At 41.6% G+C, this 24881-nt stretch overlaps 1 protein-coding gene across 2 annotated transcripts in view; it reads left to right on the forward strand.

The window, feature by feature from the left end:
• The first annotated feature begins 4659 nt into the window (after positions 1–4659).
• The window catches only part of EXPH5 (exophilin 5), a 105956-nt gene continuing 85734 nt past the window's right edge, over positions 4660–24881 (forward strand). The window contains exon 1 of one of the 2 annotated variants that reach the window (XM_069080823.1): positions 4660–4993. In XM_069080823.1, the coding sequence (XP_068936924.1) occupies positions 4915–4993 (79 nt within the window). In that variant the 5' untranslated portion in view covers positions 4660–4914. The remainder of the gene's footprint in view (positions 4994–24881) is intronic. The other variant, XM_069080821.1, reaches the window with a different exon arrangement.

Raw genomic sequence — 24881 nt, forward strand, 5'->3', positions numbered from 1 at the left:
TCGAACTGTTAGACAATGCCAAGGACTTTGGAGACAAGAGAACTCTCTTCCAAACCCTCAGGGGCTGCTGAAGAGGCAGCAGCATCTGCAGAGAATGTTGCCAGGTCCCATGTGTATAAGTGTTACTTCCATGGATGATAGATAGCTGCAGGGACTGGTTGGAAACAAAGCCAGCAGTTTGGAGGGGGGGCTGCTATCCCTGGAGCTCCTGAGCTTGGGGTCTGAGAAGAGGATGTAGTAGAAGTGGTGGTAGCAGCAGCAGTTTTGTTTGCTACTTCAGTCAAGCTAGTCTATCTGTCCCAGGGGAGAGAGCTGGTCAGCATTCAGTGGAGATGGCTGATTCCTTCTCCAAAGAGGTTTTTATTCTAGGTCAATAGTGTCAAATTCAAGTAGAAATAGTGCCACTAAACCATAATAAGGATCCCTGAAGGCAGCATATTGATTCAGTTTTAAAATGTCACTTTATCTATACTGCATTGTATTTTTATCTTGTCAAATATTTCCTCATCACACTTTATTTGGGTTTTGGTTGTTTTTTGCTTTTTGAAGAGGAGAAGGTAGGGCAATTGGGGTTTAAGTGACTTGCCCAAGGTCATATGGCTAGTAAGTGTTAAGTGTCTGAAGCCCCATTTGAACTCAGGTCCTCCTGACTCCAAGGCTGGTGCTCTATTCACTGCACCACCTAGCCGCCCCCCTCATCACACTTTAATATCATTCAGGCTGCACGAAGGAGCACTGGGGATACAGGGTTCCATGTCTGACAGCTCTGATCTAGATGATGGCTTTGAGGATGGAAGGTTAAAGCAGGGCTCATGGGGGCAAGGGGATGTTGCTATCTTTGGGACTCTGGGGCTTGAGGTCCTGCATGGTATCTCTCTGGCATTTGGTGGTAGTGGTTTGGCTCCCCTGGCAAGTGCTGTCTCCTGCCTTTCCCTCAAGGCATGTTGCTGTGTCAGCTATGCTGGCTTACCTGCCCTGTGTGTGGCAGTTGGTAGGCCCCTTCTCTACAGGGGTTGCTAACATTTATATAGCACTTGAAGATCTGCAAAACTATTTTACACATAACATCTCGTTTGTTCCATACAATAACCCTCATCCCCATTTACAGATGAGGACACTGATCCTATAGCTAGTAAGTGTTTGAGGAAGGATTCAAACCAAAGTCTTCCTGGTTCTATGTCTACCACTTCATAAATTACATCATGCTAGATAGATAAGTGAAGCCTGCAGGACCAAGTGTGGACAAGATGATAGTACGATAAATGTTGTGTCCCTGGCCTGACATCTGACAGTTATAGTGAGCAATTACATAGCACTCTAAGGTTTGAAAAGTTCTTTACAGATTTCTCATTTTTTTCCTCACAACAACTCTAGGAAGTAGGTGTTATTATTATGCCCATTTTAAAGATGAGGAAACAGATTGAGACTGACTTGCCCAGAGTCACAGTCACATAAGTGTTTGAGGCAGTATTCAAATTCTGGTCTTCCTGACTGCAAGCCTAATGTTCTATTCATTCAGCCACCTAGCTCCTTCAAGGAGTATAGTTGAGCAAAACTGAACAGAATCAACGAGGATGCCCTGTATGTAGTTATCTTTATGTTCCTCACAGAACCCTTTTTCAGAAGGCATATCCTTTTTCACACAGTATATCATAAGAGGTAGTCTTGGATAATGGAAAGCAGTATTCAGTGGACTTGAAATCAGAAAATCCTGGGTTAAATCCTGCCTCTAACACTTATTAACTCTGATTGTGGTCATCACTTCTCTTTGAGCCTCCTACAATTCTCTAAGAACCATTTACTAAACTACAGATTTTAACCTTCACTGAAATCACAAATCTTTGATATAAATTTAGAAATGAAGCTATAAAAGAATTAAAAAGGAGAATTTTATATCTAGGTCTCAAAAGCTATTGGCAAGAAAGTCTTGTCTGGGGTATAAGGAGCATCTACCTCTCAGGGTCAGCTGGCAGTGGAAGACCCTTTCTCCTCCAATCAATTCTTCAGAGCTTTTTTTCCCAACCTACTCTTTCTAGTAGCAGAAGGCAGTACAAGCTCAGAGTTCATGCTGTGACCCGTCTTTGAGGCTACTTCTTAGACTCACCTTTGAGAACTCTTCTTGGACCCACTTGGAGGTCTGGTCTTGATCAACCCTACTGCTCTAAAGTAGGATCTCTTTTGAGAAATTACTCAATTCTATCTTATGATGAGAAACAAAATCCATATAACTGTCAATCAAACCACAACCAGAAGACATACAATGTTACCATAATCCTCACACAGTTCTAAGTGTTTGTTTCCTAGTAATAACCTTAAAACTTCATCCACTACCCTATCATATGTAAATTAAACACTAAGAAACACACTTTGTGTCTTTCTCTCTGAGATTCTTCCTAAATATCTTTCACAATATCCCTTTCTGCCCCTTTATTAAAATTAATTAAAATTGTCTAAATCAGAAAATAGGAAACACTTCACGCTTGTTTTACCTCTTTTAATTTAAACCACCTCCCCAACTCCCATCATATTTCATGAGCTGAAAAAGTAAACACAATGGTCCAAAGACTTTGCATTGTTCCACTGGAGTGTCAGGTTGAGTTAAAGATGATAACATGACTTGGTGGAAAGAGTTTTGGATTTAGATTCAGTTGGCCCAGGTTCAAATCCCAGTTCTAGAACTAACTATCTGTGTGACCTCAAGAGAATCAATCTCTTTTAGCTTCCGCTTTCTCAACTCTAGAATAAGGGAAGATTAAATGACCCTATGATTCTTTTGCATTCTAAATCTATGATCTTATGACCTTCAAACAGGCAGCTGAGTGGTGAGATCCTGATTAGGCTAGGTGAGCTGACCAGAAATGGACCAAGTATACTGCTGTACAATCAGGCCCACAGACTAGTGGAGATGGAAAAGTGTGGGAAAAAATTCCTAGAGCTGTTCCATAGCTGTTATAATTAGAAGCCAACCTGATGAATATCTCCATGCCCTGGAGGCAGAGCAAGGAGGTATCACCAGGGACTAGGGCTCAGTGTGGACACTCACAGCCTTTGAATGAGCACACAAAACCTACCTTTGAGTAGAGAGTCTAGAGAAATTAGAAATGCTTCTATTTCAAGAGAGTTGGACTTAAGAGTACTGTGGTATTCATCCTACATGGCTACTTTAAGTTCACAGAATCATAGAATCTCAGATTTGGAAGGGATCTCAGAGTACATCCCAGATATGAACAAGAATTCTCTCCTATAATATATCTAACAAGTGATCATCCAGTCCCTGCTTGAAGACCTTCAACAAAGGGGGCCCAATGATTCTCTGGGACAGCTTCGATCTCCAGAAGTTTTTCCTTAGAATAGAAATCTATTTTTTTGCAACTTCCATTCATTTTTTATAGTTCCCAAGTTACTTATGGATAACTTTTGTTACTCTGTCCTTTGTCCCTTTCATCCTTCCCTGTCGCTTCCTTCCAACTTGGGTCCATGCTCCAGACTTTAGCAGAGGGACTAGCCTAGGTTTAAAATTAGTTGAAGACTCTTTACTCTGCCCCTCCTCTCCACCCTGTCATTGTCTTTCTTTCTTTGTCTCTTACACACACACACACACACACACACACACACACACACACCCATAGGATTATAGATTTAGAATTGTAAAGCACCTTATAAATCATTTAGTCCAAAGGTCAAAAAAGTGAGTGATTTGCACAAGATCCTGGTACTAAGTGACAGATAATAGAACCCAGGTCCTGTGACTCCAAGTTCAGAGTTCTTTCCACCAAACCACGCCTTCTCAGATCCCCAACTTTTCCAACCAGTCAGATTTTCCTGTGAGACTCTTGGCAGCAGGAAGAGGGAAAAGAGAGAGGTCAAGAATAGCCCAGCATACTCCCTCCAGTGGGAATGTGGTAAAGGGTTCTTTCTCTTCTCATCTAATGAATATTACTAAGGTTTCCACAACCTTGAAGGTTAATAGTATACTGGACCACTTGCCTGGCATCTACTATATAGGTATCTCTCTTACTTTTATCAAGGAGACTTTTCAAGTTAGGTAGTCACCAGATTCATGAAGTCTGAAGCTGACTTGTGAGACAACCCCCAGAAGGGTGTGTTTGGGCCAGGCCTGAAGGAATGACAAAGAATTCATTCCTAATAAAGACACCACACTTTTCCTCCCCTGAATCTATAAGACTATATGATTCTCTCTCTCTCTCTCTCTCTCTCTCTCTCTCTCTCTCTCTCTCTCTCTCTCTCTCTCTCTCTCTCTCTCTCTCCTCCCCCACCCCCCAGTCTTATAAATGAGAAACTCTCTAATTTCAAATATTTCCATTTTTCAGTGCAATTTTTCTCCTGGAGACATTTGTTGACAGGGAAGACTTCAATTACAAATCTAAAGTGACCTCAATTCCCTTTTAAAATTCCTCTAAATAGCCATGCTCAGGTTCTGCTACCAACTAGCTGGGCCAAGGTAAACACCTCCATGTCCGACATTTAAAGCAAATATTTAAAGTCTTAGCCTCCCTTATGGGCAGAACCAAGGTACAGAATGTTTGTTTTACAATCCTAATTAGGGGGAGGAAGGAAAAGTCAGGTAGGAACCCGCCCCTTTGCAAAGAGATTGGCTCTCTCTCCACCCTCAGAGGCTCCCTGCTGAGTCTTGGTTGGTCAGGCAGAGAGAATTGTGTCATTAAGGTGTTGTCAAAATGAGCCCTGTAGGTGTGGGTTGTGGCACAGGAGTGTAGTTTCAGACTCCCAGAGGAAGAGGGCTTACCATTGGCTATTGGGACCAGGCTCATGGAGGTATTTTTAATGCCTTGGACAATGTCAACGTAGCAGGAGGTGCCAAGGGACTTAAATGTAAATCCTACACACTGAAGAAAATGACGAAAGTTCCTCAGGGGTTTGATTTCAGTTTCTTAAATGATGAAGAAGCCAGGCAGATCCTGCAGGTCCTGGAGAGAAACGAGGAGCTCCAGAGGGCAGAGAAGGACAGAATCAGGTACAGGGAGCATGGCTTTCTCTTCCTCTGTGATTTGACACAGCAGGGCAGGAGCAAAAACAACCCACAGGGTTTATACTGTACAGACACATCCCATTTGGGGCTCCCCTCTGTGAAATCTGGAAGAGCTGGGCTGGGCATGTGTTAAAGGAAGGAGGAAGCTGGCTTATCTGTCCTGGGACCAGGTTGCACCTGGCTACTTCTTAGCCGAGCTGAGCTGACATGCTTTCCCACTGTGGGCACCTCCCAGCAGCCTTAGCTGCCTCTGCCCAGTGGGAATGCTGCTGCTGCTGCTGCTACTGCTGTTAACTACTGCTGCTACTGCAGCCTATGCCTGGAGCCTGCCCTCCTCCCCTCCCCTCCCCCTATCCACCTCTGCCGTAGCCACTGCCTGCAGAACTTGGCCTCTGGGGGCTAAAGGAGGGTGGGGATGGAAAACTGGTGAACAAGTCTGAACAAATGGCAGGCTCCTTGGGAGGACAAGTGGGGAGGATCTTGTGGGGTTGGGTACTTTTTAAAACCCTGGGCAGAATCACTGGATGGCAGCCCTGGAAGGGCACCTGAAAGGTCATCTCCTCCAACTCCCTCATTTTACAGGGGAGGAAAAGTGAAGCCTAGAAAGGTTCAATGTCTTGCCCGAGGTCACACAATTAACTTAATAGCTGCTCTTATTTCCCTCCTTTCCCTCTTGCTTTTTCTTCTAATATCTGTGATAAAATAGCTAACACACACACACACACACACACACACACACACACACATATATATACACTGTGTATTTTTTAAAGCTTTTTACATACATTAGTTCATTTGATCCTCCCAACAACCTTGTGAGGAGATACAAGTTTTATTATTCCCATTTTACAAATGAGGAAACAAGTTCACAGAAACTGGCCTGTTCATAATCATACAACTAGTATCAGCCATAAACTGGATTCAAACCCACATCATTTCTAACAATAATGCTTTCTTTGAAAGTTGTATTGATATCTTTTGCTTTTTATAGCAATACTCTTCTCTGATGGACAACACTCCCTCTCCTTGTAATAGAGAAAATCAGTGCAGCAAAATTAATCAACACGGCCTCTACATCATCCTGTCCTGGTAGTCTCCCACCTCTCTATTAAGAGGAAGGAAACACATTTCTTATCTGTCCTCTGGGACCAATTAGCCAATGCATTTAATGAGTTCAATTAATTTTTAGTGTTATTTTTGTTTACTGTTATTGTAGTAGCATATATTGTTCAACTTCTGCTTTTTTTGCTCTACCTCACTTCGTATATATCTTCCCATTTTCCTCTTAATTCTTCATAGTCATTATTCTTTACAATGTAATTACATTCCATTAATTCATATACCACGAGGGGCGGCCAGGTAGCACAGTGAGTAAGAACACCTGCTCCAGTGTTGAGAAGACCTGGAGATCGAATCCTGGGCTCAGATACTTAGCACCCACCCAGAAACACCTGGCTGTGTAACCTTGAGCAAGTTACTTAACCCTAATTGCTTAGGGGCAGGCAGGTGGCTCAGCGAGTAAGAGCACCGGCTCCAGTGTTGGGATGACCTGGATCAAATCCGGCCTCAGATACTCAGCACCACACCCAGAAATAACTGGCCATGTAACCTTGAGCAAGTTACTTAACCCCGATTGCTTTAAAAAAAAAAAAATTCATATACCACAATTGTTTTTAGCTATCCCCCAATCAATTTTGTTTCTAAAACAGTACAGTTTATATAAAGGTCTTTCTTTTTGTGTTTGACCTCTTTGGGATTTATGTCCAACAGAAGGGTCACTGGTTCAAAAGACACAAATGATTTAGTGACTTTTCTTGTATAATTATGAATTATTTTCCAGAATGGTTAAACCAACTTCCAATTCTACCAATGGTATACTAATGTGACCATCTTCCCTCAGTTCCTCCAACATTGACCATTTAAATCATTTATATTTTATCATTTTGCCAACTTGATAAGCATGAGGCAAGCCCTGGGAATTGTAATTTGGATTTATCTTATTAGTGATTTAGCACTTAAAAAAAATAAGGTGATTTGCTGTTTTGTATGTCTTCTTTTGAAAATTGCTCATACCCTTTGACCATTTGCCTATTGGCTTAGTCTTAAATGTGTTGATGACCTATATACTTTGGACATCAGACTTTTATCAGCATATTTGATACAAAGATTATTTTCCTGTGCTTTTATCATTACCACTACTAATTTAATGCCAAGGTCAGGACCGATGTAGTTGAGTGGAAAGCGTGCTAGATGGTGAATCAAGAAACCTGGGCGTTAATATAAAACTTTGTCACTAACTAATCATGTGATCCTGGACAAGTCATGTCTTTCCTTTACTGGGCCTCAGTCTCATCTATATAAATGATTGATTAGATACTGATATCTTGAGGGTCTCTATTCCCAGTTAGAACTCTATATCCTGAGATTTTCTCTAAGATTAGCTAGGGATAATTCTAATCATTAAGTCTATTAATCTTGACATGTCATAAGCTTGGAGGGACCATGCAGAGGTTAAAATAGCTCTTGGAGAGTTTTTAGCTTCTTATTCTTTCAGGTTTACATATGAGCATAGGAGGGGAAGTGGCTTTTCATTCAGTCTTTCTCATTCTTCAAATTGTACACACAATTTCAAAAAAATTGCTTCACAACAACTAAGAAATGAATTCCCCCTCCTCTTTGTCATCCTTCCCCCTTCCCTCTAACATACACACAGTCCCAGTACACCTGGCAGTGAATGAAACCACTTCCTTCCTCTCAAAGACAGAGCCTCAAGAAATCTCAGTGACAAAAATAACACTTTTGAAATCTTAGGAGTGGGCAGATGCTTGGCTGGATTTCACTAAATCCTTGTTAATCTTGTCTGTCTGTGGGCAGTTCCTGTAGAATTTCACCTTTGACAATTCTACACAAAGAAAGGTGCCTAAGTGATTAGTTACTAGTCAATGAAGGTCAGAAAGAGAATTTCACCTTGGCCAGAAATAGTAGACTAACCAGTTTTTCTGCTGGGAAAGTCTTGGGTAAGCCTCAGCATGACTTTGGTGACCTAAGCAAAAGTTTCCCTTGTTGGCAAAAGAGGGGAATTAAAATTATTATACTCAGTGCACTGCTTGAAATGTAGAATTGGTTGGAATTGATCATAAGATAATAGATTCAGAACTGGGAAGGACCTCAGAGGTCATTTTACCTTTTCAATGAGGAAACTGAGGCTCAGAGAGGTTAAGTGACTTGCTATCAGTCATACCAAGAGCTAGTGGCAGAGCCAGAATTTGAACTGAAGTTCATAGACACCGAAGCCAGCACTCCTGGCACTAGACCACCTTGAGAGGAACTATTCCCTAACATCCTTTCAGTGGAGTGACCTTTATGTTCCAGGCTGCAGACCCTTCTGGTACCAAATAGCTAATGTACCAGAATCTTTAGTAACTCTGGTGGCAGGGAGGCAGAGAATCCACTGGGCATGGAGTCCTGACTTTAATTTTTTTACCCTAGATGTAGATCCCAGGGTCAGGGTTGAATTACCTGGGGAAGTGAATTGTGTACCACCATGCTCTGCTTCTATACTGATGAACTCTTCAAAAATGCCTGTCAGGGGGCAGTTAGGTATGAATAGAACACCAGCCCTGGAGTCAGGAGGACCTGAGTTCAAATCCAGCCTCAGATACTTAACACTTACTAGCCATGTGACCTTGGGCAAGTCACTTAACCCCAACTGCCCTAAAAAAAAAAAGAAGCAAAAATGCCTGTCAGCTCCTTAAACACATAACCCCATGGAGTTTGGCTCCCAGGATCAGGATATTACATAATAGAAAGAACCCCAGAACTTTGTATCATTAGATCTGAAAAGGGATCTTACAGATTATCTAATCCTCGTTTTCTAGAGAGGAAACTGAGGCTCAGAAGGGGTGGAATCAGTTGCTCAAGGTTGCATAACTAGTCCATAGTTATCAGAATTGGGACTCAAATCCAACTCTTCTGATTCAAGTACAATACTTTCTCTCTATTCTCTCCATTATATCATAGTAAATTCACTGAGATGGGCTTCAGAAGACCTGGGTTTTGGTTCTAATTCTGCCATTAACTAGTTATCTATAATTAAACTAGTTATTTGACCTCTGTGAGCCTCAGTTTCTTGATGTGCAAAAGGAGGGGACTGATATCTTTAAGTTAAATGATCTTTAAGGTCCCTTCCAGTTCTACCAGTCCAGGATTCTAAGGCCTTTGTGTTGACTTGGCAAAGACAGGCTAGAAAAGTGTTAACAGATAACACAGAAGGAATGAGACCAGTTGCTCAGTCAACAAACATTCATTAAGTACTTACTCTGTGCTAGGCACTGTGCTAAGCACTGAGGATAGAGAAAGGTAAAATCTTTGTCCCTCCCCTCAAGGAACTCACATTCTAGTGGGGGAAACAGCATGCAAAAAAAAAAAAACCTGTATATACAGGATAAATACAGTGTAAATCGAAAAAAACTCCCCTCTATGGACTACAGTCCAGTGACCCTAGCCTTCTTGTTTTGTCCCACATATAGAACATCTCCTGACATTAAGTTTTTGTGGATGTCCCCTATACCTATAATACCCTCCCTCCTCACCTTCATTTTTTGGTTTCCCTAGTTTCTTTTCTTGTTCAATTCAAATCCCATCTTCCGTAGGAAGCTTTTCTTGGTTCACCATTCTCCCCGGCTTCCATCTTCCATCCTTGTCCTCTGTCTCTCTATTGCTAGTGCCTTCTGTCAGGGATTTTTGATTTACACTAGTTGTCTCACCAGATGAGAGAACCACTTCCCTTAGGGGAAAAAGCCCTGAAGACGTTGTGGGAAGGGAAAAAGTCCTGAAGACATTGTGGGAACAGGGGCTTGGGAAGGGAGAGAGGAAGTTCCACTTCCTTTGAGGGAGTGACTGGGGGTTACTGGCTGAACTGGATCAGATTGCAAGACTGGGGGATCCAGCTGGCAAGGGGGAAGGTCAGCTGGCACCTGAGGAGTGGAAGGGGTCAGAAGAAGAGATACCCCTAAGACTGCCATGGGGATAGGGCTGGAGGGTGTTGCCTTAAGGGGAGGGGCCACAGAGGAAGGCACCTCAGCAAGACTAGTAGTTGGGAACTAAGCAGGAGTCTGGGGGGGGGGGGGGAGGGGGGGGGGGGCATAGGAAGGGGGTCATTTAAAAACACAAAAAACCCACAAAAAAGTACCTGAAATTTAATTGGTACCCATTGCCCCTTTATGGAGGGGCTCTAGCTTCAAGCATCTCACAATCTTTCCTGATGTTCAATGAAGGCCATTAAGTAGGCAACTTCTATACACCTTCCTTCTCTGCAACAGTATCAATTTAACTGCAAGAGAGTATTTATCTTTTAAAGTCCCCAAAACAGGCCTCGATTCGTGGTCCTCTAGGTGATACTGAGGCCAAACAGTGTTGCAAAAAAAAAAAAAAAAGAATAACTTTTTCTTTTCAAGTTCTTATAGAGAAACTAAAATTTTCCGATTGTTGTAAAAGACAACCCAAAGGCGAACTTTTGGGAGCTAAAAGGGATCAACCCAATACATGCGTAGGGCCTCGAAGTCCCTTCCTCCATAAAGGAAGGTTTGGGAGTAAGCCTCGAAAAACAAACAAACAAAAAAAAGACAAAAAACCCACAAAAAAGTACCTGAAATTCCTAGCTCCAAGAGAATTGAAAGAATCTGACTTACACTTCCAGATGGGGTATCTGTTTTTGTCCTCCATTCTTCAGAATGCACCCAGGTTCATGTCTTCCAAAATAAACAAACTGGACTGAGAACCTGAGAGGTTAGGTCAAGTGTGAGACATCTTCCTAGCTGCCTGACCTAATGGGACCTGAGAGGTCAGGCCCAAAAAACACAAAAAAAACCCCACCTCCAAGGTACTTGGAGAGCAAGAAGGGAATAGGGAAAGAGAGAGGCTTGCGGACCTTCCAATCCCAGCTGGAGAAGAGCTTGCGATTAGCAGTGTTTCCTGGTATCAGGGAACTATAAAAATATTGAGGGTCACCATCAAATGGTGAGATTTAGGCTAGGGGTGTGTGAGACCCCAAAATACCAACACGCCGGGTCCTGCCCAGTGAATTCAACTCAAGTCTTCTCTCAGCCAAAGAAAAGCAAAGTTTATTAAAATTTCGCCATACTCCAGCAGGACTATTCACGGCCTTCCCTCCTTGATAGGTGGTGGTATTTTATCATCTAGTCCAAGAGTCACAATGAATTTTTTTCCCCAGGTTCCCTGACAGATGACCACTCAGCCACTGTTCAAATACTCCAAATAATAGGCAACAATGGATTTACAGTCCTATAACTTTATAAGCAAGTCATAAAAATTACTTTTCTTTTCACACAAAGGAATTTTCACTAGGACATCTGGCCTGATTTTTGCCTTGTTCCATTCATTCCCTTTGTCGGCTGGTTTGTATTATGAAGGGGAATTGAAGCTGTACTAAATTGGCCATGTTAAAGTGATGGTCTCCCCCGTAGGCATGATATTTTATCCCATCTTGTAAAGGAAACAGTGTGGGGTAGAAAAAAGTGTAGATTTTGAAGTCAAAGGAACAGGGTGCAAATCCCACCTGTGATGCTAAGCTGTTTAACCTTGGCATTAAGAAATGCCGGACATGGCTCCTGTGGGGATTTATTTTCCTTGACTATGCATATTTATTACAAAGTTTTGTTTTCCCTTTTCTTTCCCCCAATGGTGGGGTGTGGGAGGGAGAGAAAATTGATTTTATTAATTTAAAAAAGGAAATATTCTTTGTAGTTATATAGCAGGTACTTAATAAATGCTCATTAATTGGTTGACTGAATGAACACAGGTTATTAATACCGTTGCTGCTATTTAGTCTTTTCTCACACAGAACTTAACAGTGCTAGGCAAATAACAGATTCATTTTACATTCAATTAAAATTTAGCATTTACTAAGCACCTACTAATCACAGGCATTGGGCTAAGCCCTGAGGGTACAAAGAAAAGGAAAAGATAGTTCCTGCTCTCAAGGAGCTTTTGGTCTAATGGGTAGACAACTATTGGCAAACAAGATAGAGGATCAGTTGGAGATAATCAACACAGGCAAGGCATTAGAATTAAAGGTGAAGAAAGGTTTCTCATAGAATGTGGGATTTTAGCTGGGATTTGAAGGTCAGGGAGACCAGGAAGCCATTTGAGGAGGGAGAAAATTCTGGGCAGGGGAGACAGCCAGTAAAAATGGTCAAAATCAGGAGATGGAGTATCTTGTTCAAGGAACAGTAAAAAGGCCAGTGTCGCTGGATCACGAAGGGGAGAGGATTATAAGAAGACTAGAAAGATTGGAAGGGACTAGATTCTGAAGGACTTTGAAAGTCAGAGGCTTTTGTATTTCATCCTAGAGGTGATGGCAAGCCACTGGAGTTTAGTGAGTAGGAAGTGACATGGTCAAACCTTCACTTGATTAGCTGAATGGATGATGGATTGGAGTGGGAACAGAGTAGGCCAGGGGTGTAACCTGCTGCCTCGAGGCCACATGTGGCCCTCTAGATCCTCAAGTGCAGCCCTTTGAATCCAAACTTCACAGAACAAATCCCCTTAATAAAAGAATTTGTTCGGTAAAACTTGGACTCAGTCAAAAGGCCACACCCAAGGACCTAAAAGGCCACATGTGACTTCCAGGCCAAAGGTTTTCCACCCCTGGACTAGGCCTTATTCCTACTACAATGCCACCTTGGAAAGAATCACAACTTCTCTGGGCCGCAGTGCCTTCATCTGTAAAATAAGAAGACAGGACTGGATGACCTCTAAGGACCATTCTAGTTCAAGCCTATAATATTAGATCCGTATTCTAGGCGCTATCCTTGACATCATTCTACTAATGCCTGGGTAGCAAAGATGGTAAGGAGAGTCCAGGGAAGTAAAGAAGATAACTAGTGTTTAGAAAAAAATCACCTGAACCTCATATGCATACAATCATATGCATGCATGAAATATGTAAAGATAAAACCCTTTTTGCCTGGGCCCCATCAGGATCATCTCCAGCTCTCACAATTCAGCCTTGTTCTGATCTTCCATTGAACCATAAAGGTCACCATCTTCATAAAAGCCACCAGGGTGGTGAGCCCAATTGCTGCTCTGAGAGCTGAGCTGCAGTCCACCCATGATTATGGTTCCCCAAAGAGCAAGGGAACTGCCTCCTTTGGTCTCCACCCCAGCTATAGTATTTTAAATCTCTCTTCTCCTTCAAGGCTACCCATGATATTTACTCTAACCTAAGTATTAAGGAATATGGTGGTGGGGCAATGTAGACTAAGAAATAGGATATGTGCCCCACTGAAATTTCAACTACAAGAGATATATTTTAAGGTGGGAAAAAATAGCTAGAATAAGAGACTTAAAGAGGATGAAAAACTGGAACAAACTGATTTGTCAAGTCCTGCTTGTGCTCTGACATCATCTTTGAAGTTTCTTTTGAATGAGAAACCTCTAGGGGAAACTGTAGAAGGTGCCTCAGGGTACTTTGTTAAGTGAAGGGGACAGAAAATCTCCCTAAGCAAAGGTGCACACGTTAATGAAAGCAATTAGAATCTTAGAGTCAGGAGAAACCTAGAGATCATCCAGTTCATACCCATCATTTATAGATAATAATTGCTAGTATTTACTTAGCACTTTAAAGTTTACAAAGTGCTTAATAAATATCTTATTTTATCCTCACAACAACTGGGGGAGGCAGATGCTATTATTTTCCTTATATTACTGATAGGAAAACTGAAATTAATAGAGGTTAAGTGACTTGTCCTGAGTTATATAGCTATCACACTAGACCAGATTTGAACTTGGGTCTTCCTAACTCCAGGTTAAGGAGTTCTATCCACTGCAGTAACTGATCTTATCTAAGACCAGAAAACCTGCAAGAGCATCTGGAAAGAATTCAAGGTCTCAGGCTGAATTGGAGTGAGAGTTGTAGAAGTTTATTACTACACTTCTATGAGAAGTGGGCAAGAGTCCTTTAAGGGGACCTGCAAGTGAGAGGTTTACTCTTTAAAAGTCTACATACTTTTACTTTTAAAGGGTAGGGCTGCCATCTTCAAGGCTGACTGGATGGAGGGAAGCGACCGCAGTGCAAAGATAAAGGTTAGAGCTGAGAGGAACTTGTGACTTTAGTGCATAGATAGTTTAAGTGAGATTTGGGCCAGACCGGAGGAGACATGAAGAGATTAATTAAGAACAAAGGAGTCACAAGTTGTTGCCTAGGCAGAGTGTGTATAGGGGGAAGGGGCAGAGTTTGACAATACAAATTGCAGTTACAATTGTACAAACTGGTTTTACAAATTAATGTTACAAATTGATTTAGACCCCAGGTACCCCATCATTATAATCTCAGATTTAAGAGGACCCTTAGGGGTTACCTTGTCCAATCCCCTCTATATCCAATGCTTAGCACAGTGCCTAGCACATAGTCGGCATTAATAAATGTGTATTATTATCTCCAGCAGTGCTTATCCAGCCACTACTTGAACTCTGCTGTGAACAAACACCCTTCCCTCTTGAGTGAGCCAATTCTATTTTGGAATGATGGTAACTTTTTCTGGAGGTTCTTCCTTATACTGGGCCAAAATTCATGTTCCCATAATTCCCTGGTTCCTAGTTCTGTCCCCTGGAGCCCTAGTCAGGAGCCCCTGATTTCTCTTCCACATGCCAGGTGATTGGAGGTTTTAAGACAACAATAAGAGCAATATGTATATGTCCTGCTTCTTTTTTAAAATCATGTTGCCCCTAAGTCTTATCTTTTCCAGACTAAATATAGCGGGTTCTTTCAGCTATTCCTCAGGTGACGTGATTCTGAGACTGTCATTGTGGATGCCCTCCAGTTTGTCATCAACCTTCCTACAATGTTGAACCTGATCAGCATTGAGCACAACATCCCTGATGTGGTCTTAGGAGTACAGAATATGATCACTTCCCTTCTTCTAGAGACTGTACTGCTATCAGTGCAGCCAGTGATTGCCATTAGTTTGATGTTTTGTTGTTTTTTTTAGCAACCAAATAATGATGTTTGTTAGTTTACTTAAGTTTACAGTCAACTAAAATCCTTAAACATTTTTCACATGAGCTACTTTCTGAGCATATCTAACTTGTCTTATTCTTATGCAATTTTATTTTTTTAACCTTGGAAGACTTTATATTTATCTGTATTGAATTTCATCTTCCTAGATCCTGTTGTTCTTCCTAGATTCTTGAACAGGCTAGATTCTTTTTGATTCTTGACTATTATCCAGCATTTTTGTGATCTCTCCCAGATTCATGTGATCCAGATATTTGAAAAGCATGTCTTTGCCTTCATTCAAGTGCTCAGTGAAGAGTAGCCAGCTTCAGAGCCTTCTGGTAGAAATTATAAATAAATCATATTTATATGGCACTACAATAGCCATAATTGCCCTCTAAGGAAGACATTATGATATAGAAGAAAGACCTCTGGATTTGAAGTTAGAGAACCTGGGTTCCAATCTCAGTTCTTTCCCTTACTACCTGTATAACAAGTTTTCTCTGGGGCTCACTGCCCTGTAAAGTGAAGGAGCTGGACTAACTGCCAAATAATATCCTTCCCCACACTAAATCTATGACCAGTCTCCTACATATTATTGAGAAAGATATTACATGTATTATTATCCATGTTATACAAATGATGGAACAGCTCATAGAGCTGAAATGACTGGCCCACAATCTTAAAGTTAGCAAGTGATATTTAAACTCATGTCTCTCTTTTTTTTGGAGGGCAATTGGGGTTAAGTGACTTGCCCAAGGTCACACGGCTAGTTTTTGTGTTAAGTGTCTGAGGCCACATTTGAACTCAGGTCCTCTTGACTCCAGGACCGGTGATCTATTCACTGCACCACCTAGCCACCCCTCATGTTTCTCTTGATTCTAAATCCAGTGCCGTTTCCACCACATCTTGCTGTCTCTCATAGCATGACACTAGCGACCTCCACCGAGCTTGACAGCAAACTATTGATAATAATAACTGATATTTATGTGGTATGCTTTTATCACAACAACCGTGTAAGATAGGTAGCAGATATATTGTTTTATCCATATTACAAATAAGGAAACTGAGCCTCACTGTGATGAAGTAATTTGCCCATGGTAACAGTCAGGCTTCCTGACTCCAAGACCAACACTCAGGTTTGGCTAGCTATGCATCCATTGTCCTGTGTTATCATCTATCTCGGTCACAGGGATATGAGAAAAATCATTAGCTGCCTTATTAGAATCCAAATATTCTATAGGAGGCTCAGTCAATGAGCATTTCTTAAGTGCCTATATGTGCCAGGCACTATCCTAAGTACTAGAGATACAAAGATCAAAAGATAATCCCTGTTCTCAAAGAGCTTATAGTCTAATTGGGGAGACAACATGCAAAGGGCTATGTATAAGCAAATATATATAAAGGATAAATTTGAGACAATAGAGGGAACGCACTGAAATTTAAGGGATCAGGAAAAGTTTCTTGTAGAATATAGAATTTTATCTGAGACTTGAAGGAAGCCAGAGAATCCTGGAGGGAGAGGCAGGAAAGGGAAGAGGAGGAGGAGGAGAGAGAGAGAAGGGGAGAAAGGGGGAGATGGAGAGAGGAAGAAGGGAAGTGAGGGAGAGAGAGGAAGAGAGGGGAAGACAGGGAGAAAGGGAGGAATAGGGAGAAGAGAGAGGAAGATAGGGATAGAGGAAAGAAGAGGAGAGGGAAAAAAAGGGGGGAAAGGGAGAGAGGGTATTCCAGGCATGGGGAACAGCAGGTGAAAATGCTCAGAGGCTGGAGATGGAGTGTCTTGTATGAAGAACAGCATAGTGTCCGGGTCACTGGATCATGGAGGGGAATAAAGTATAAGGAGAGTGGAAAGGTAGGAAGAGACTAGGTTAAAAAGGGCTCTAAAAGTCAAATAGAAGATCGTACATTTGATCCTGGAGGTAATAAGTAACTAGAGCTTATTCAATAGTGAAGGGGACATGGTCAGTCTTGGGCTTTAGGAGTATCACTTTAATAACTGAGTAGAAGATAGACAGGAGTAGAGAATCTGGCGAGGGAGAACAACCAACCAGTAGGAGCCCAGGTGTGAGGTGATAGCAGCCTGTACTAGGATGGTGGCTGTTGAAGAGGAGAGAAGGGTGTGTATGATGATATGAAGGTTAAAATGATCAGATCCCCTGGTGCCAGCTTTCCTGTTTCCTGTTTGGGGGATTTTTCTACTGCTCAGACAAAATCAGTGCCTCAACTTATTCCTTTCATGTTAGTGGAGCTCTGTTTCGGCTTCTTGAGACTGGCATGGAACCATGATAAGAAAAGGAGCACAATGCCTTATGTAGAATAGATGCTTAATAAATGCTAATTGGATTGGATTAGATTGGTAGGTTAGATTTGAGAAATCTGCCACATCCAGTTATGCTTTATGTACTATACAATAACAATAATGAAAGTTTTTTAATTTATGCACTTTAGAGATATAAAGCACCTTCTCTAAATTACCTCATTCAAGTTTCACAATAACCCTTTGAGGTATTATTGCCCCCATTTTACAGAAGAGAAGACTGAGCTGCACAAGGTAAAGTGACTTGTTTGATACAGCTAACGAAGGGCAGAATTCATTCATGCAATTATTCAACAAACATTTGTTAAGTATCTACTGATTTTGTGTGCTAGTCACTAAAGATACAAGGACAAAAATGGAATAACACGAGCCCTCAAAGAGCTTAACATTCGATTTAGGAGAGAGGATATGTACACAGATCAGTAAACAGAAATTGTAGAAAGTTTAATTTTTTGTAGTCGAATCAGGATTGACCCTGTGTGAGCTGTGGGAGTTGAGCTGAACCTTGGAGGAAGCTAGGGAGTCTATGAAGTGGGGGTGGAGGAGTCTGTTCCAGGTGTAGGACACAACCTACACAAAAGCAGCCTACCTGAAGATAGAGTGTTGTGTACAGGGAACGGCAAGTAAGTCAGGCTGGCTGGACAACTGAGCATATGAATGTGAGTAATGTGCAAAAGGCTGGAAAGGTCAGCCAGAACCTGATTGTGAAGAGCTCTGCCAAATGGAACAGGTTGTATTTTATCAACAGAGAGCCACTGGACCTATTTGGGCAGTGGGATGATATAGTTAAATGTAGATTACTTTGGCAGCTGCATCTGGAGGATGGATTGGTCAGAGGATTTGAACTAAGTCCAGTTGGGAAGCTATAGGTTAGGTGAGAGGTGATGAGGGCCAGAGGAGAGGTGATGGAGCAAAGTGAAATCAGGTGTTTTGATTCCATCCCAAAAGTATTTTATCATGTTCCTGCTATGGCCATGGCATTGTGCTCTAAGTGCACAATGTGCACTTAGCATGGCATCGGCTCTAAATGCAAGGCTCTTTCCACTACATCTTATCACAATATCTTCCCATTAAAATGTGCCCTTTTCCTCTTCCTCGCCACCCTCTTCCATGAGACACCTATAAGACATCCGTTTTTGCTCTTTGATTTTTTAAATAAGCCAAATTGCAGAGGGTTTAGCAGAGAATGAGAAGAGTGAAAGTAATTGCAGAGGGCTTTCTCAAGGACATTAGCCATGAAAGGGAGGAGAAGGAGGATAATAGCTAGTTAGGATAGTAAGATCATATTTTTAAATTTTTTTTTTGCTGTTTGGAGGGGCATTTGGTGTTAAGTGACTTGCCCAAGGTCACACGGCTAATAAGTGTTAAGTGTCTGAGGTCGGATTTGAACTCAGGTCCTCCTGACTCCAGGGCCAGTGCTCTATTCACTGTGCCACCTAGCCACCTCAAGATCATATTTTTTTAAAGGATGAGAGACATGTGCATATTTGTAGGCAAAAGAGAAGGAAGGAGCCAGTAGATAGACAGGAATACAGGGAAGAAATCAGACAGGGCTAGATATGTCCACGTAGAGATCATAGTTTAAAATCTCAAAAGTGAATGAACTCACAGTGAGTGGAACTTATTCCACTCCTAAGTTTGAGATGCACACTTACGCACAAAAACCTGGATCCTGGATCCAACTGAGCCCACACCAGACCTTTATGACCCTAGTATAGGGGAATTCAGAGAAGACAAGGAAATTGCAGCTAGCCCTGGGAAAAGGAGGCATGAGAGAAGGGAAGAGAGAAAAAGAAACAGTGGGAGTCAAAGGACGTCATTGGGGGAGGAAAGGTGGGAGAATGGAGGGGGCAGAAGGGTCAGGAGTATTTTACTATAGACTCAGTCATTCATGTACATATCAAATATCTATTGAGTAGCTATCAATGCAAAAGATACCTTTCTGCCCACAGCCTCCCATTCCTCTCTTCCAGATGTCCAAAAACCCTTTTTCTTGATGCTCCATGACAACCTTTTTAGTAGGAGAGTGGCAGTAAGCTTTTCTCATGTGCCACGTAACTGGGTCTTATGGGCTTAGGACCCTTCCTAAAGAGGCCTTTCCCCACACTGCTTATTGCTGCTACTGATACCTATTACTTCAGAGCTAGTGCCAACCTGAAACCATAATCTGTGTTACTCTGTAAGTGAAAGGTCTTCCCATCGAAGCAGTGGGAGCCACTGGGAGATTAGAATCAAGGCTCTTAGAGTTTGAGAGAATGACAGGATCATATTAGAGCTCCATAGTTTTCCCAGGATCTAGCACAGTGCTTTGAGTATGGGGAAATAAATTGAGGCTTGAGGAATGAATGAATGGATGAGAATTATACAATTTTTAGAATTCAATTTCTTATGGTTCCACCCTGTGAGCACGGAATAATGGAAAGAACTCTGGATTTATAGTCAGAGGACCAAAGTTCAAACTCTGACCCCATCACTTATTATTTATATTAGCACGGCTATATAACATTTACCCTTTCTGAACCCTTCGGAAACCTGAATTTCCTCATTTATAAAATGGGAATAATAATAATTCACTTTACTTCCTCCCCAGGGTTACTGTGAGGGTGAAATGAGACAATATATTGTAAATGTGCTTTTTAAACTGTAAAGTATGATACAAGTTGTTAGTTAGTATTCCACTAAAATCTTACTTTGATGCCTTATGGTAACAGGAAGCCTAGATTCTTAAAGTCTAGACAGGTCAAAGGAGCACAATCTCTAAAAAGTCCTACCAGACTGGAAAGTCTTGGGGAGAAATGGTTTGCATGTCTATTATCTGAAAACCCACCTAGTTAAGTGTGAAGGCTCACCACCAGAGTATTGATATTACAGTTTTTTTCTGTCCCAGAACCACACTGGGAACCATGTAAGTGAGGCTTAGATGATGTCACCTCCAATAAAGGTAGGGTCTATACTGATAAAATCCTTGAAGTATCAAAGTATTATTATACTTCTCTTAGATGTGAGAAAAATTGAAGCCCAGAGAGTTTTTGACTAATATAGTCAAATATCATTGGCATCATGGTGGTAAGGGAGAATGCTATTTTCCCAGGGTGGTTAAGACTAATTGTTCTATGTTGAAATGCACTTTACCAACCTGAAATCTGAATGACTCATGTGGTCTCCTAGAATACCTGTGTCATGTGGTATAGTTAGTTTAGATCTCACCACAAAACATGTACTAGTTACGTGACCCTGGGCAAGTCATTTAATTTCTCTAAGTCTCAGTTTCCTCACATGTAAAACTGGATAATTATAGTACAGTAACAGGGTGGTTGTGAGATCAAAGAAGATAATTTACAAAAGTACCAAATGGATATAAACTATTATTATTATCCTTAAAATTGGCCTGGAATATATGGCTATGAATACAATAACAAACAGTATGAAGGCAGAGATGTTAACAACAACAACAATAATAATAGCTAGCATTTGTATAGCATTTTAAGGTTTGTAAAGTGCTTTCCATATGGTACCTCCTTTGATCCTGGGATGTTGTTTTTCTTTTTTTTTTTGCTTTTTGGAAGGGGTGATGTAGTGCATTGGGGTTAAGTGACTTGCCCAAGGTCACACGGCTAGTAAGTATTAAATGTCTAAGGTCAGATTTGAACTCAGGTCCTCCTGACTCCAGGGCCAGTGCTCTATTCACTGTGCCACCTAGCCACCCCTTGTTTTTCTATAGATATGGGAACTGAAGCAGACAGAGGTAAAGAGCCTTGTCTAGGGTCATACTGCTAGCAAGGATCTCAGTCCAGATTTGAACTTTTGTCATCCTGACTACAGGTACAGGACTCTCTGTCCACTGTACTATTAGCTGCCTAGAAATAATAACTAGTATTTTTTAGAAGAAATGGTTCTAATTATATTTTATACAATTCAAAACTTTTATCCTCTCCCTTAAGTTTTCAGTATAATCACAAAGAAGAGAAGCTTCTTCTCACTACTTTTCCCCATGGTCATAGATAAAGATGGAGGGAACCTTAGAAATGCCTGTGCTATTCCCCATGCCTGGAATGCTCTCCCTCTCTAGAAGGATCCTCATCTCTATCTTTAAGAATCCCTGGTTTCCTTCAAGAATCAGATCAAATGCCACCTTCAGCAAAGAGTCTTTCCAGGTCCCCCCCACCACCCTCAGCTGCTGCAGCCTTCTGAACTAAGGATTACTTCTGTCAGCTTTCCATGCACCTTGCATGTTCCCATTTATATACATGTTATCTATTAGAATGTGAGCTCCTGGAGAGGAGGCACTGGTTTGACCTTTCTTTGTATTTCTAGCCCAGTGCTTAATGAATACTTGCTGAAGAATTTTGCTTGACTGACTCCCCAGTAGGGAGAACCAGCAACAAAATTAGGAAAATGAAAAGCAAGAAATTTGGGTTTGATATCAGGAAAAACTTTCTTACAGAGCTGTCCCTAAACAGAATGAGCTCCCTGGGACCAGTGAGTCCCCCCTCATGCAAGTTGTTAAGCAAAGGTTGGGATATTTGGAGAAAGGATTCTTGTTTGGTTCTGAGTTGGACTGTATAGCATCTGAGGTCCTTTCCAATTCCAAACCTATGACCCTCATGGCAATCGATTTGGAGAGGGAGAAGAGGACACCAGAACAGTCAATGCCCATTTTGAGATTTGGTGATTTTTTTTTTTTACAAATTTTACATTCTCTGTTGTCCCAGCTTCTAGCAAAGAAAAATGGCAGAACTTGGGGTCATTTTCTGATCCCAGAAGCTATTGACCTGAGCTATTGACCATGTAATAGCTGAGCTATTGGCCATGTAAGAGGAACAGAGTACAGTTTTTTTAGGAGTATTTGGCAAGTTTAGCAGTTGGTCTTTTGTTTAAATACAATGAATTCTTTAAAAAAAAAAAAAAGACCAGAAAGATCCCACCAAGTAGCTAGAGTGACCAATAAATTGAGTTAATGTTCATTCTCCCCATCACAGAAAGCCCATAAAATACAGAAGGCTAACGCTAGAGATGTGATCAAGCAATCAAACTGAATAATAACAACTTCTACATTTAAAAGTGACACTTCTAGATTTAGGTTAAATGAGTATTCTTCAAATAGTGGTCAAATTCCAATGGGAGTTGTTGAATATAAAGGGCTCAGCAGTTATCGGGTGAAGGCTGCTGCATACTGCTAGGTACATGACTAGGATTCAGCTGCGTTCTCTTTGTCACCCTTTGGAAACTCTGAGAACTGCTGTGATGACAAAGCATTTATGTTCCCTTGGCAAGGCTTGAAAATTGGGCCCTTATATGTCACTCTTCCCCAGAGGCTGAGTGTGTTTACTGTTTAACACCTGGAGCCTGATTTATCATGAAATCAACACTCTGAGTCATGGAGAACAGACTTTTCTTGCGTTAAAAAGTGTGCCATTATAAAAGTAAAATTAAAGTGTCCCTTGTTGAAAACTGCCTGACCTCTCTGACTATTAGTAGACCTGGACTCCATAGCCCAGCCCAAGCATTACCTCCTCCTCCATGAGGCCTTTCCTGATTCCTTGACCAAACTGCCTTGTATTTACTTTGCACCTATTTGTATATACTTACATATGAACATGTTGTTTCCCCCAATAGAATGCAAACTCCTTGAATCAGGGACTGTTTTGTTTCTGCCCTTGTATGCCCAGCTCCTAGAGTAGTTCCCATATAGTAGGAGCTTAATAAATGCTTCTTAATTGGTTGCAACCCCCTTTCCTGGTGTCCCCTAGACTTGCTTTGCCTATGGCTAGGCTTGGCTCTGGCTAAGAGGAATAGGATAGATCAGGGGAATCTTTGGCCTCAAGGCTACACGTGGACCTCAAATGTGGCCCTTTGACTGAATCCAAACTTCACTGAACAAATCTCCTTAATAAAAAGATTTGTTCTGTAAAACTTGGACTCAGTCAAAAGGTCACACCCAAGGACCTAAAAGGTCATCCTCGACTCTTCACTCTCTCTTATCACCCCCCCACCCATATCCAATCTGTTGCCAAGGCCTATCTATTGTACCTTCATAACATCTCTCCTGTGTGTTCCCTTCCCTCTGACTCTGCCACCACCTTGATGCAGGCACTCATCATCTCATGCTTGGACTATTGTCAGAGCCTGCTGGTTGGTCTCCCTACCACAAGCCTGTCCCCACTCCTATCTAGCCTCTATTTCACTGCCAAAACGATCTTCCTCTATCACGGGTCTGACCATATCACCCCCACTTTTCAACAAACTCCAGTTTATCACTTAGCACTTTGAGGATGAAATATAAAATCCTATGTTGGGCTTACAAAGCCTTTCATAAACTGACTTCTCCTTACCTGCAGTCTTCTTATATCTCCAAGTACTTTGAGATACCTAGAAAGTCCATCTTCTTACTCTGGGCATTTTCACTGGCTGTCCCCTATCCCTGGCTTTCCTGGATTCCTTCAAGTCCCAGCTAAAATCTCACCTTCTACAAGAAAGACTTTTGTCATCCCCCTTAATGCTAATGGCTTCCTTCTGAGATTATGTCCAATTTATCCTATAGACATATTGTTTGTACATAATAGTTGGCATGTTGTCTCCCCCATTTGACTCTGAGCCCCTTGAGAGAAGGAACTCTCTTTTTGGAGCAGTGAAAAGAGAATCAGTCCTGGGTTCAGGAAGACCTGAGTTCAAATGTGACCTTAGACACATACTAGCTGTGTGACCCTGGACAAGTCACTCTCTTTACCTCAGTTTCTTCATCTGTAAAATGTTAATAACAATATCACCTACCTTGCAGGGTTAATGTGAGGATCAAATCACAGTTGGCACAGTTCCTGGCATATAGTAAACATTATATAAATATTAGTTATTGTAATTATTAAATTAACCATGGGGCAAATAGTTTTAAGCACAGCCTGAGATTAGCAGGAAGATCTCTTTTATCCCAACTCACCCAAACCCCCATCACCTGGAATCTCTCCCAAGCTGCTAACTCTAATCTCCTTGGAATTTACCAGATAGCAGACATTTCCTCTGTCCAATTCACATCCTGTCATTAAGCCTATAGAAATTAGCTCTCTCCTACTCTAGCTGAATAGAAAGCTGCTAAAACTAAAGTTTCAAGGCCAAAATAATAAAATCATTTTTGTCAATCTGAGCAGAAGATGACAGCTCTGCTGAGGCAGCAGCTGCTCTTGCTGGAGGAAGAAAAAGTCAATGATCTGAAAGTCCTTGGGCAGCCTGCCCACACTTTGTCTCTGCAATCCCTTTCCACTGGATCAGGCAGAATCACACCACTGCCCTACCTAACCTCATATCCCAGGTTCTCTCTCCTGCTCTCTCCTCACTCATTGCCTCTCCCCCCCACCCCAGCATGTCTTGATAAATTAAAGGTTCAGATCACAATCAGATTTTTAGACTCAGGACCAGATCACATTGGCAACAAAAACTTTAAACCACAACAGCACAGGGCAGCAGCAAAACCCATGCCTATTTGTTTGTAAGGATAAATGAACACTTTTGCCTGTACCCTTTGTTCTGGCTAGGCAAGCCCTCTCATT

The sequence above is a fragment of the Petaurus breviceps genome, unplaced genomic scaffold (genome assembly GCF_028583685.1).
Source record: "Petaurus breviceps papuanus isolate PSGF00001 unplaced genomic scaffold, PetGlider_PUasm1.0 91133, whole genome shotgun sequence".
Classification (NCBI taxonomy): domain Eukaryota; kingdom Metazoa; phylum Chordata; class Mammalia; order Diprotodontia; family Petauridae; genus Petaurus; species Petaurus breviceps.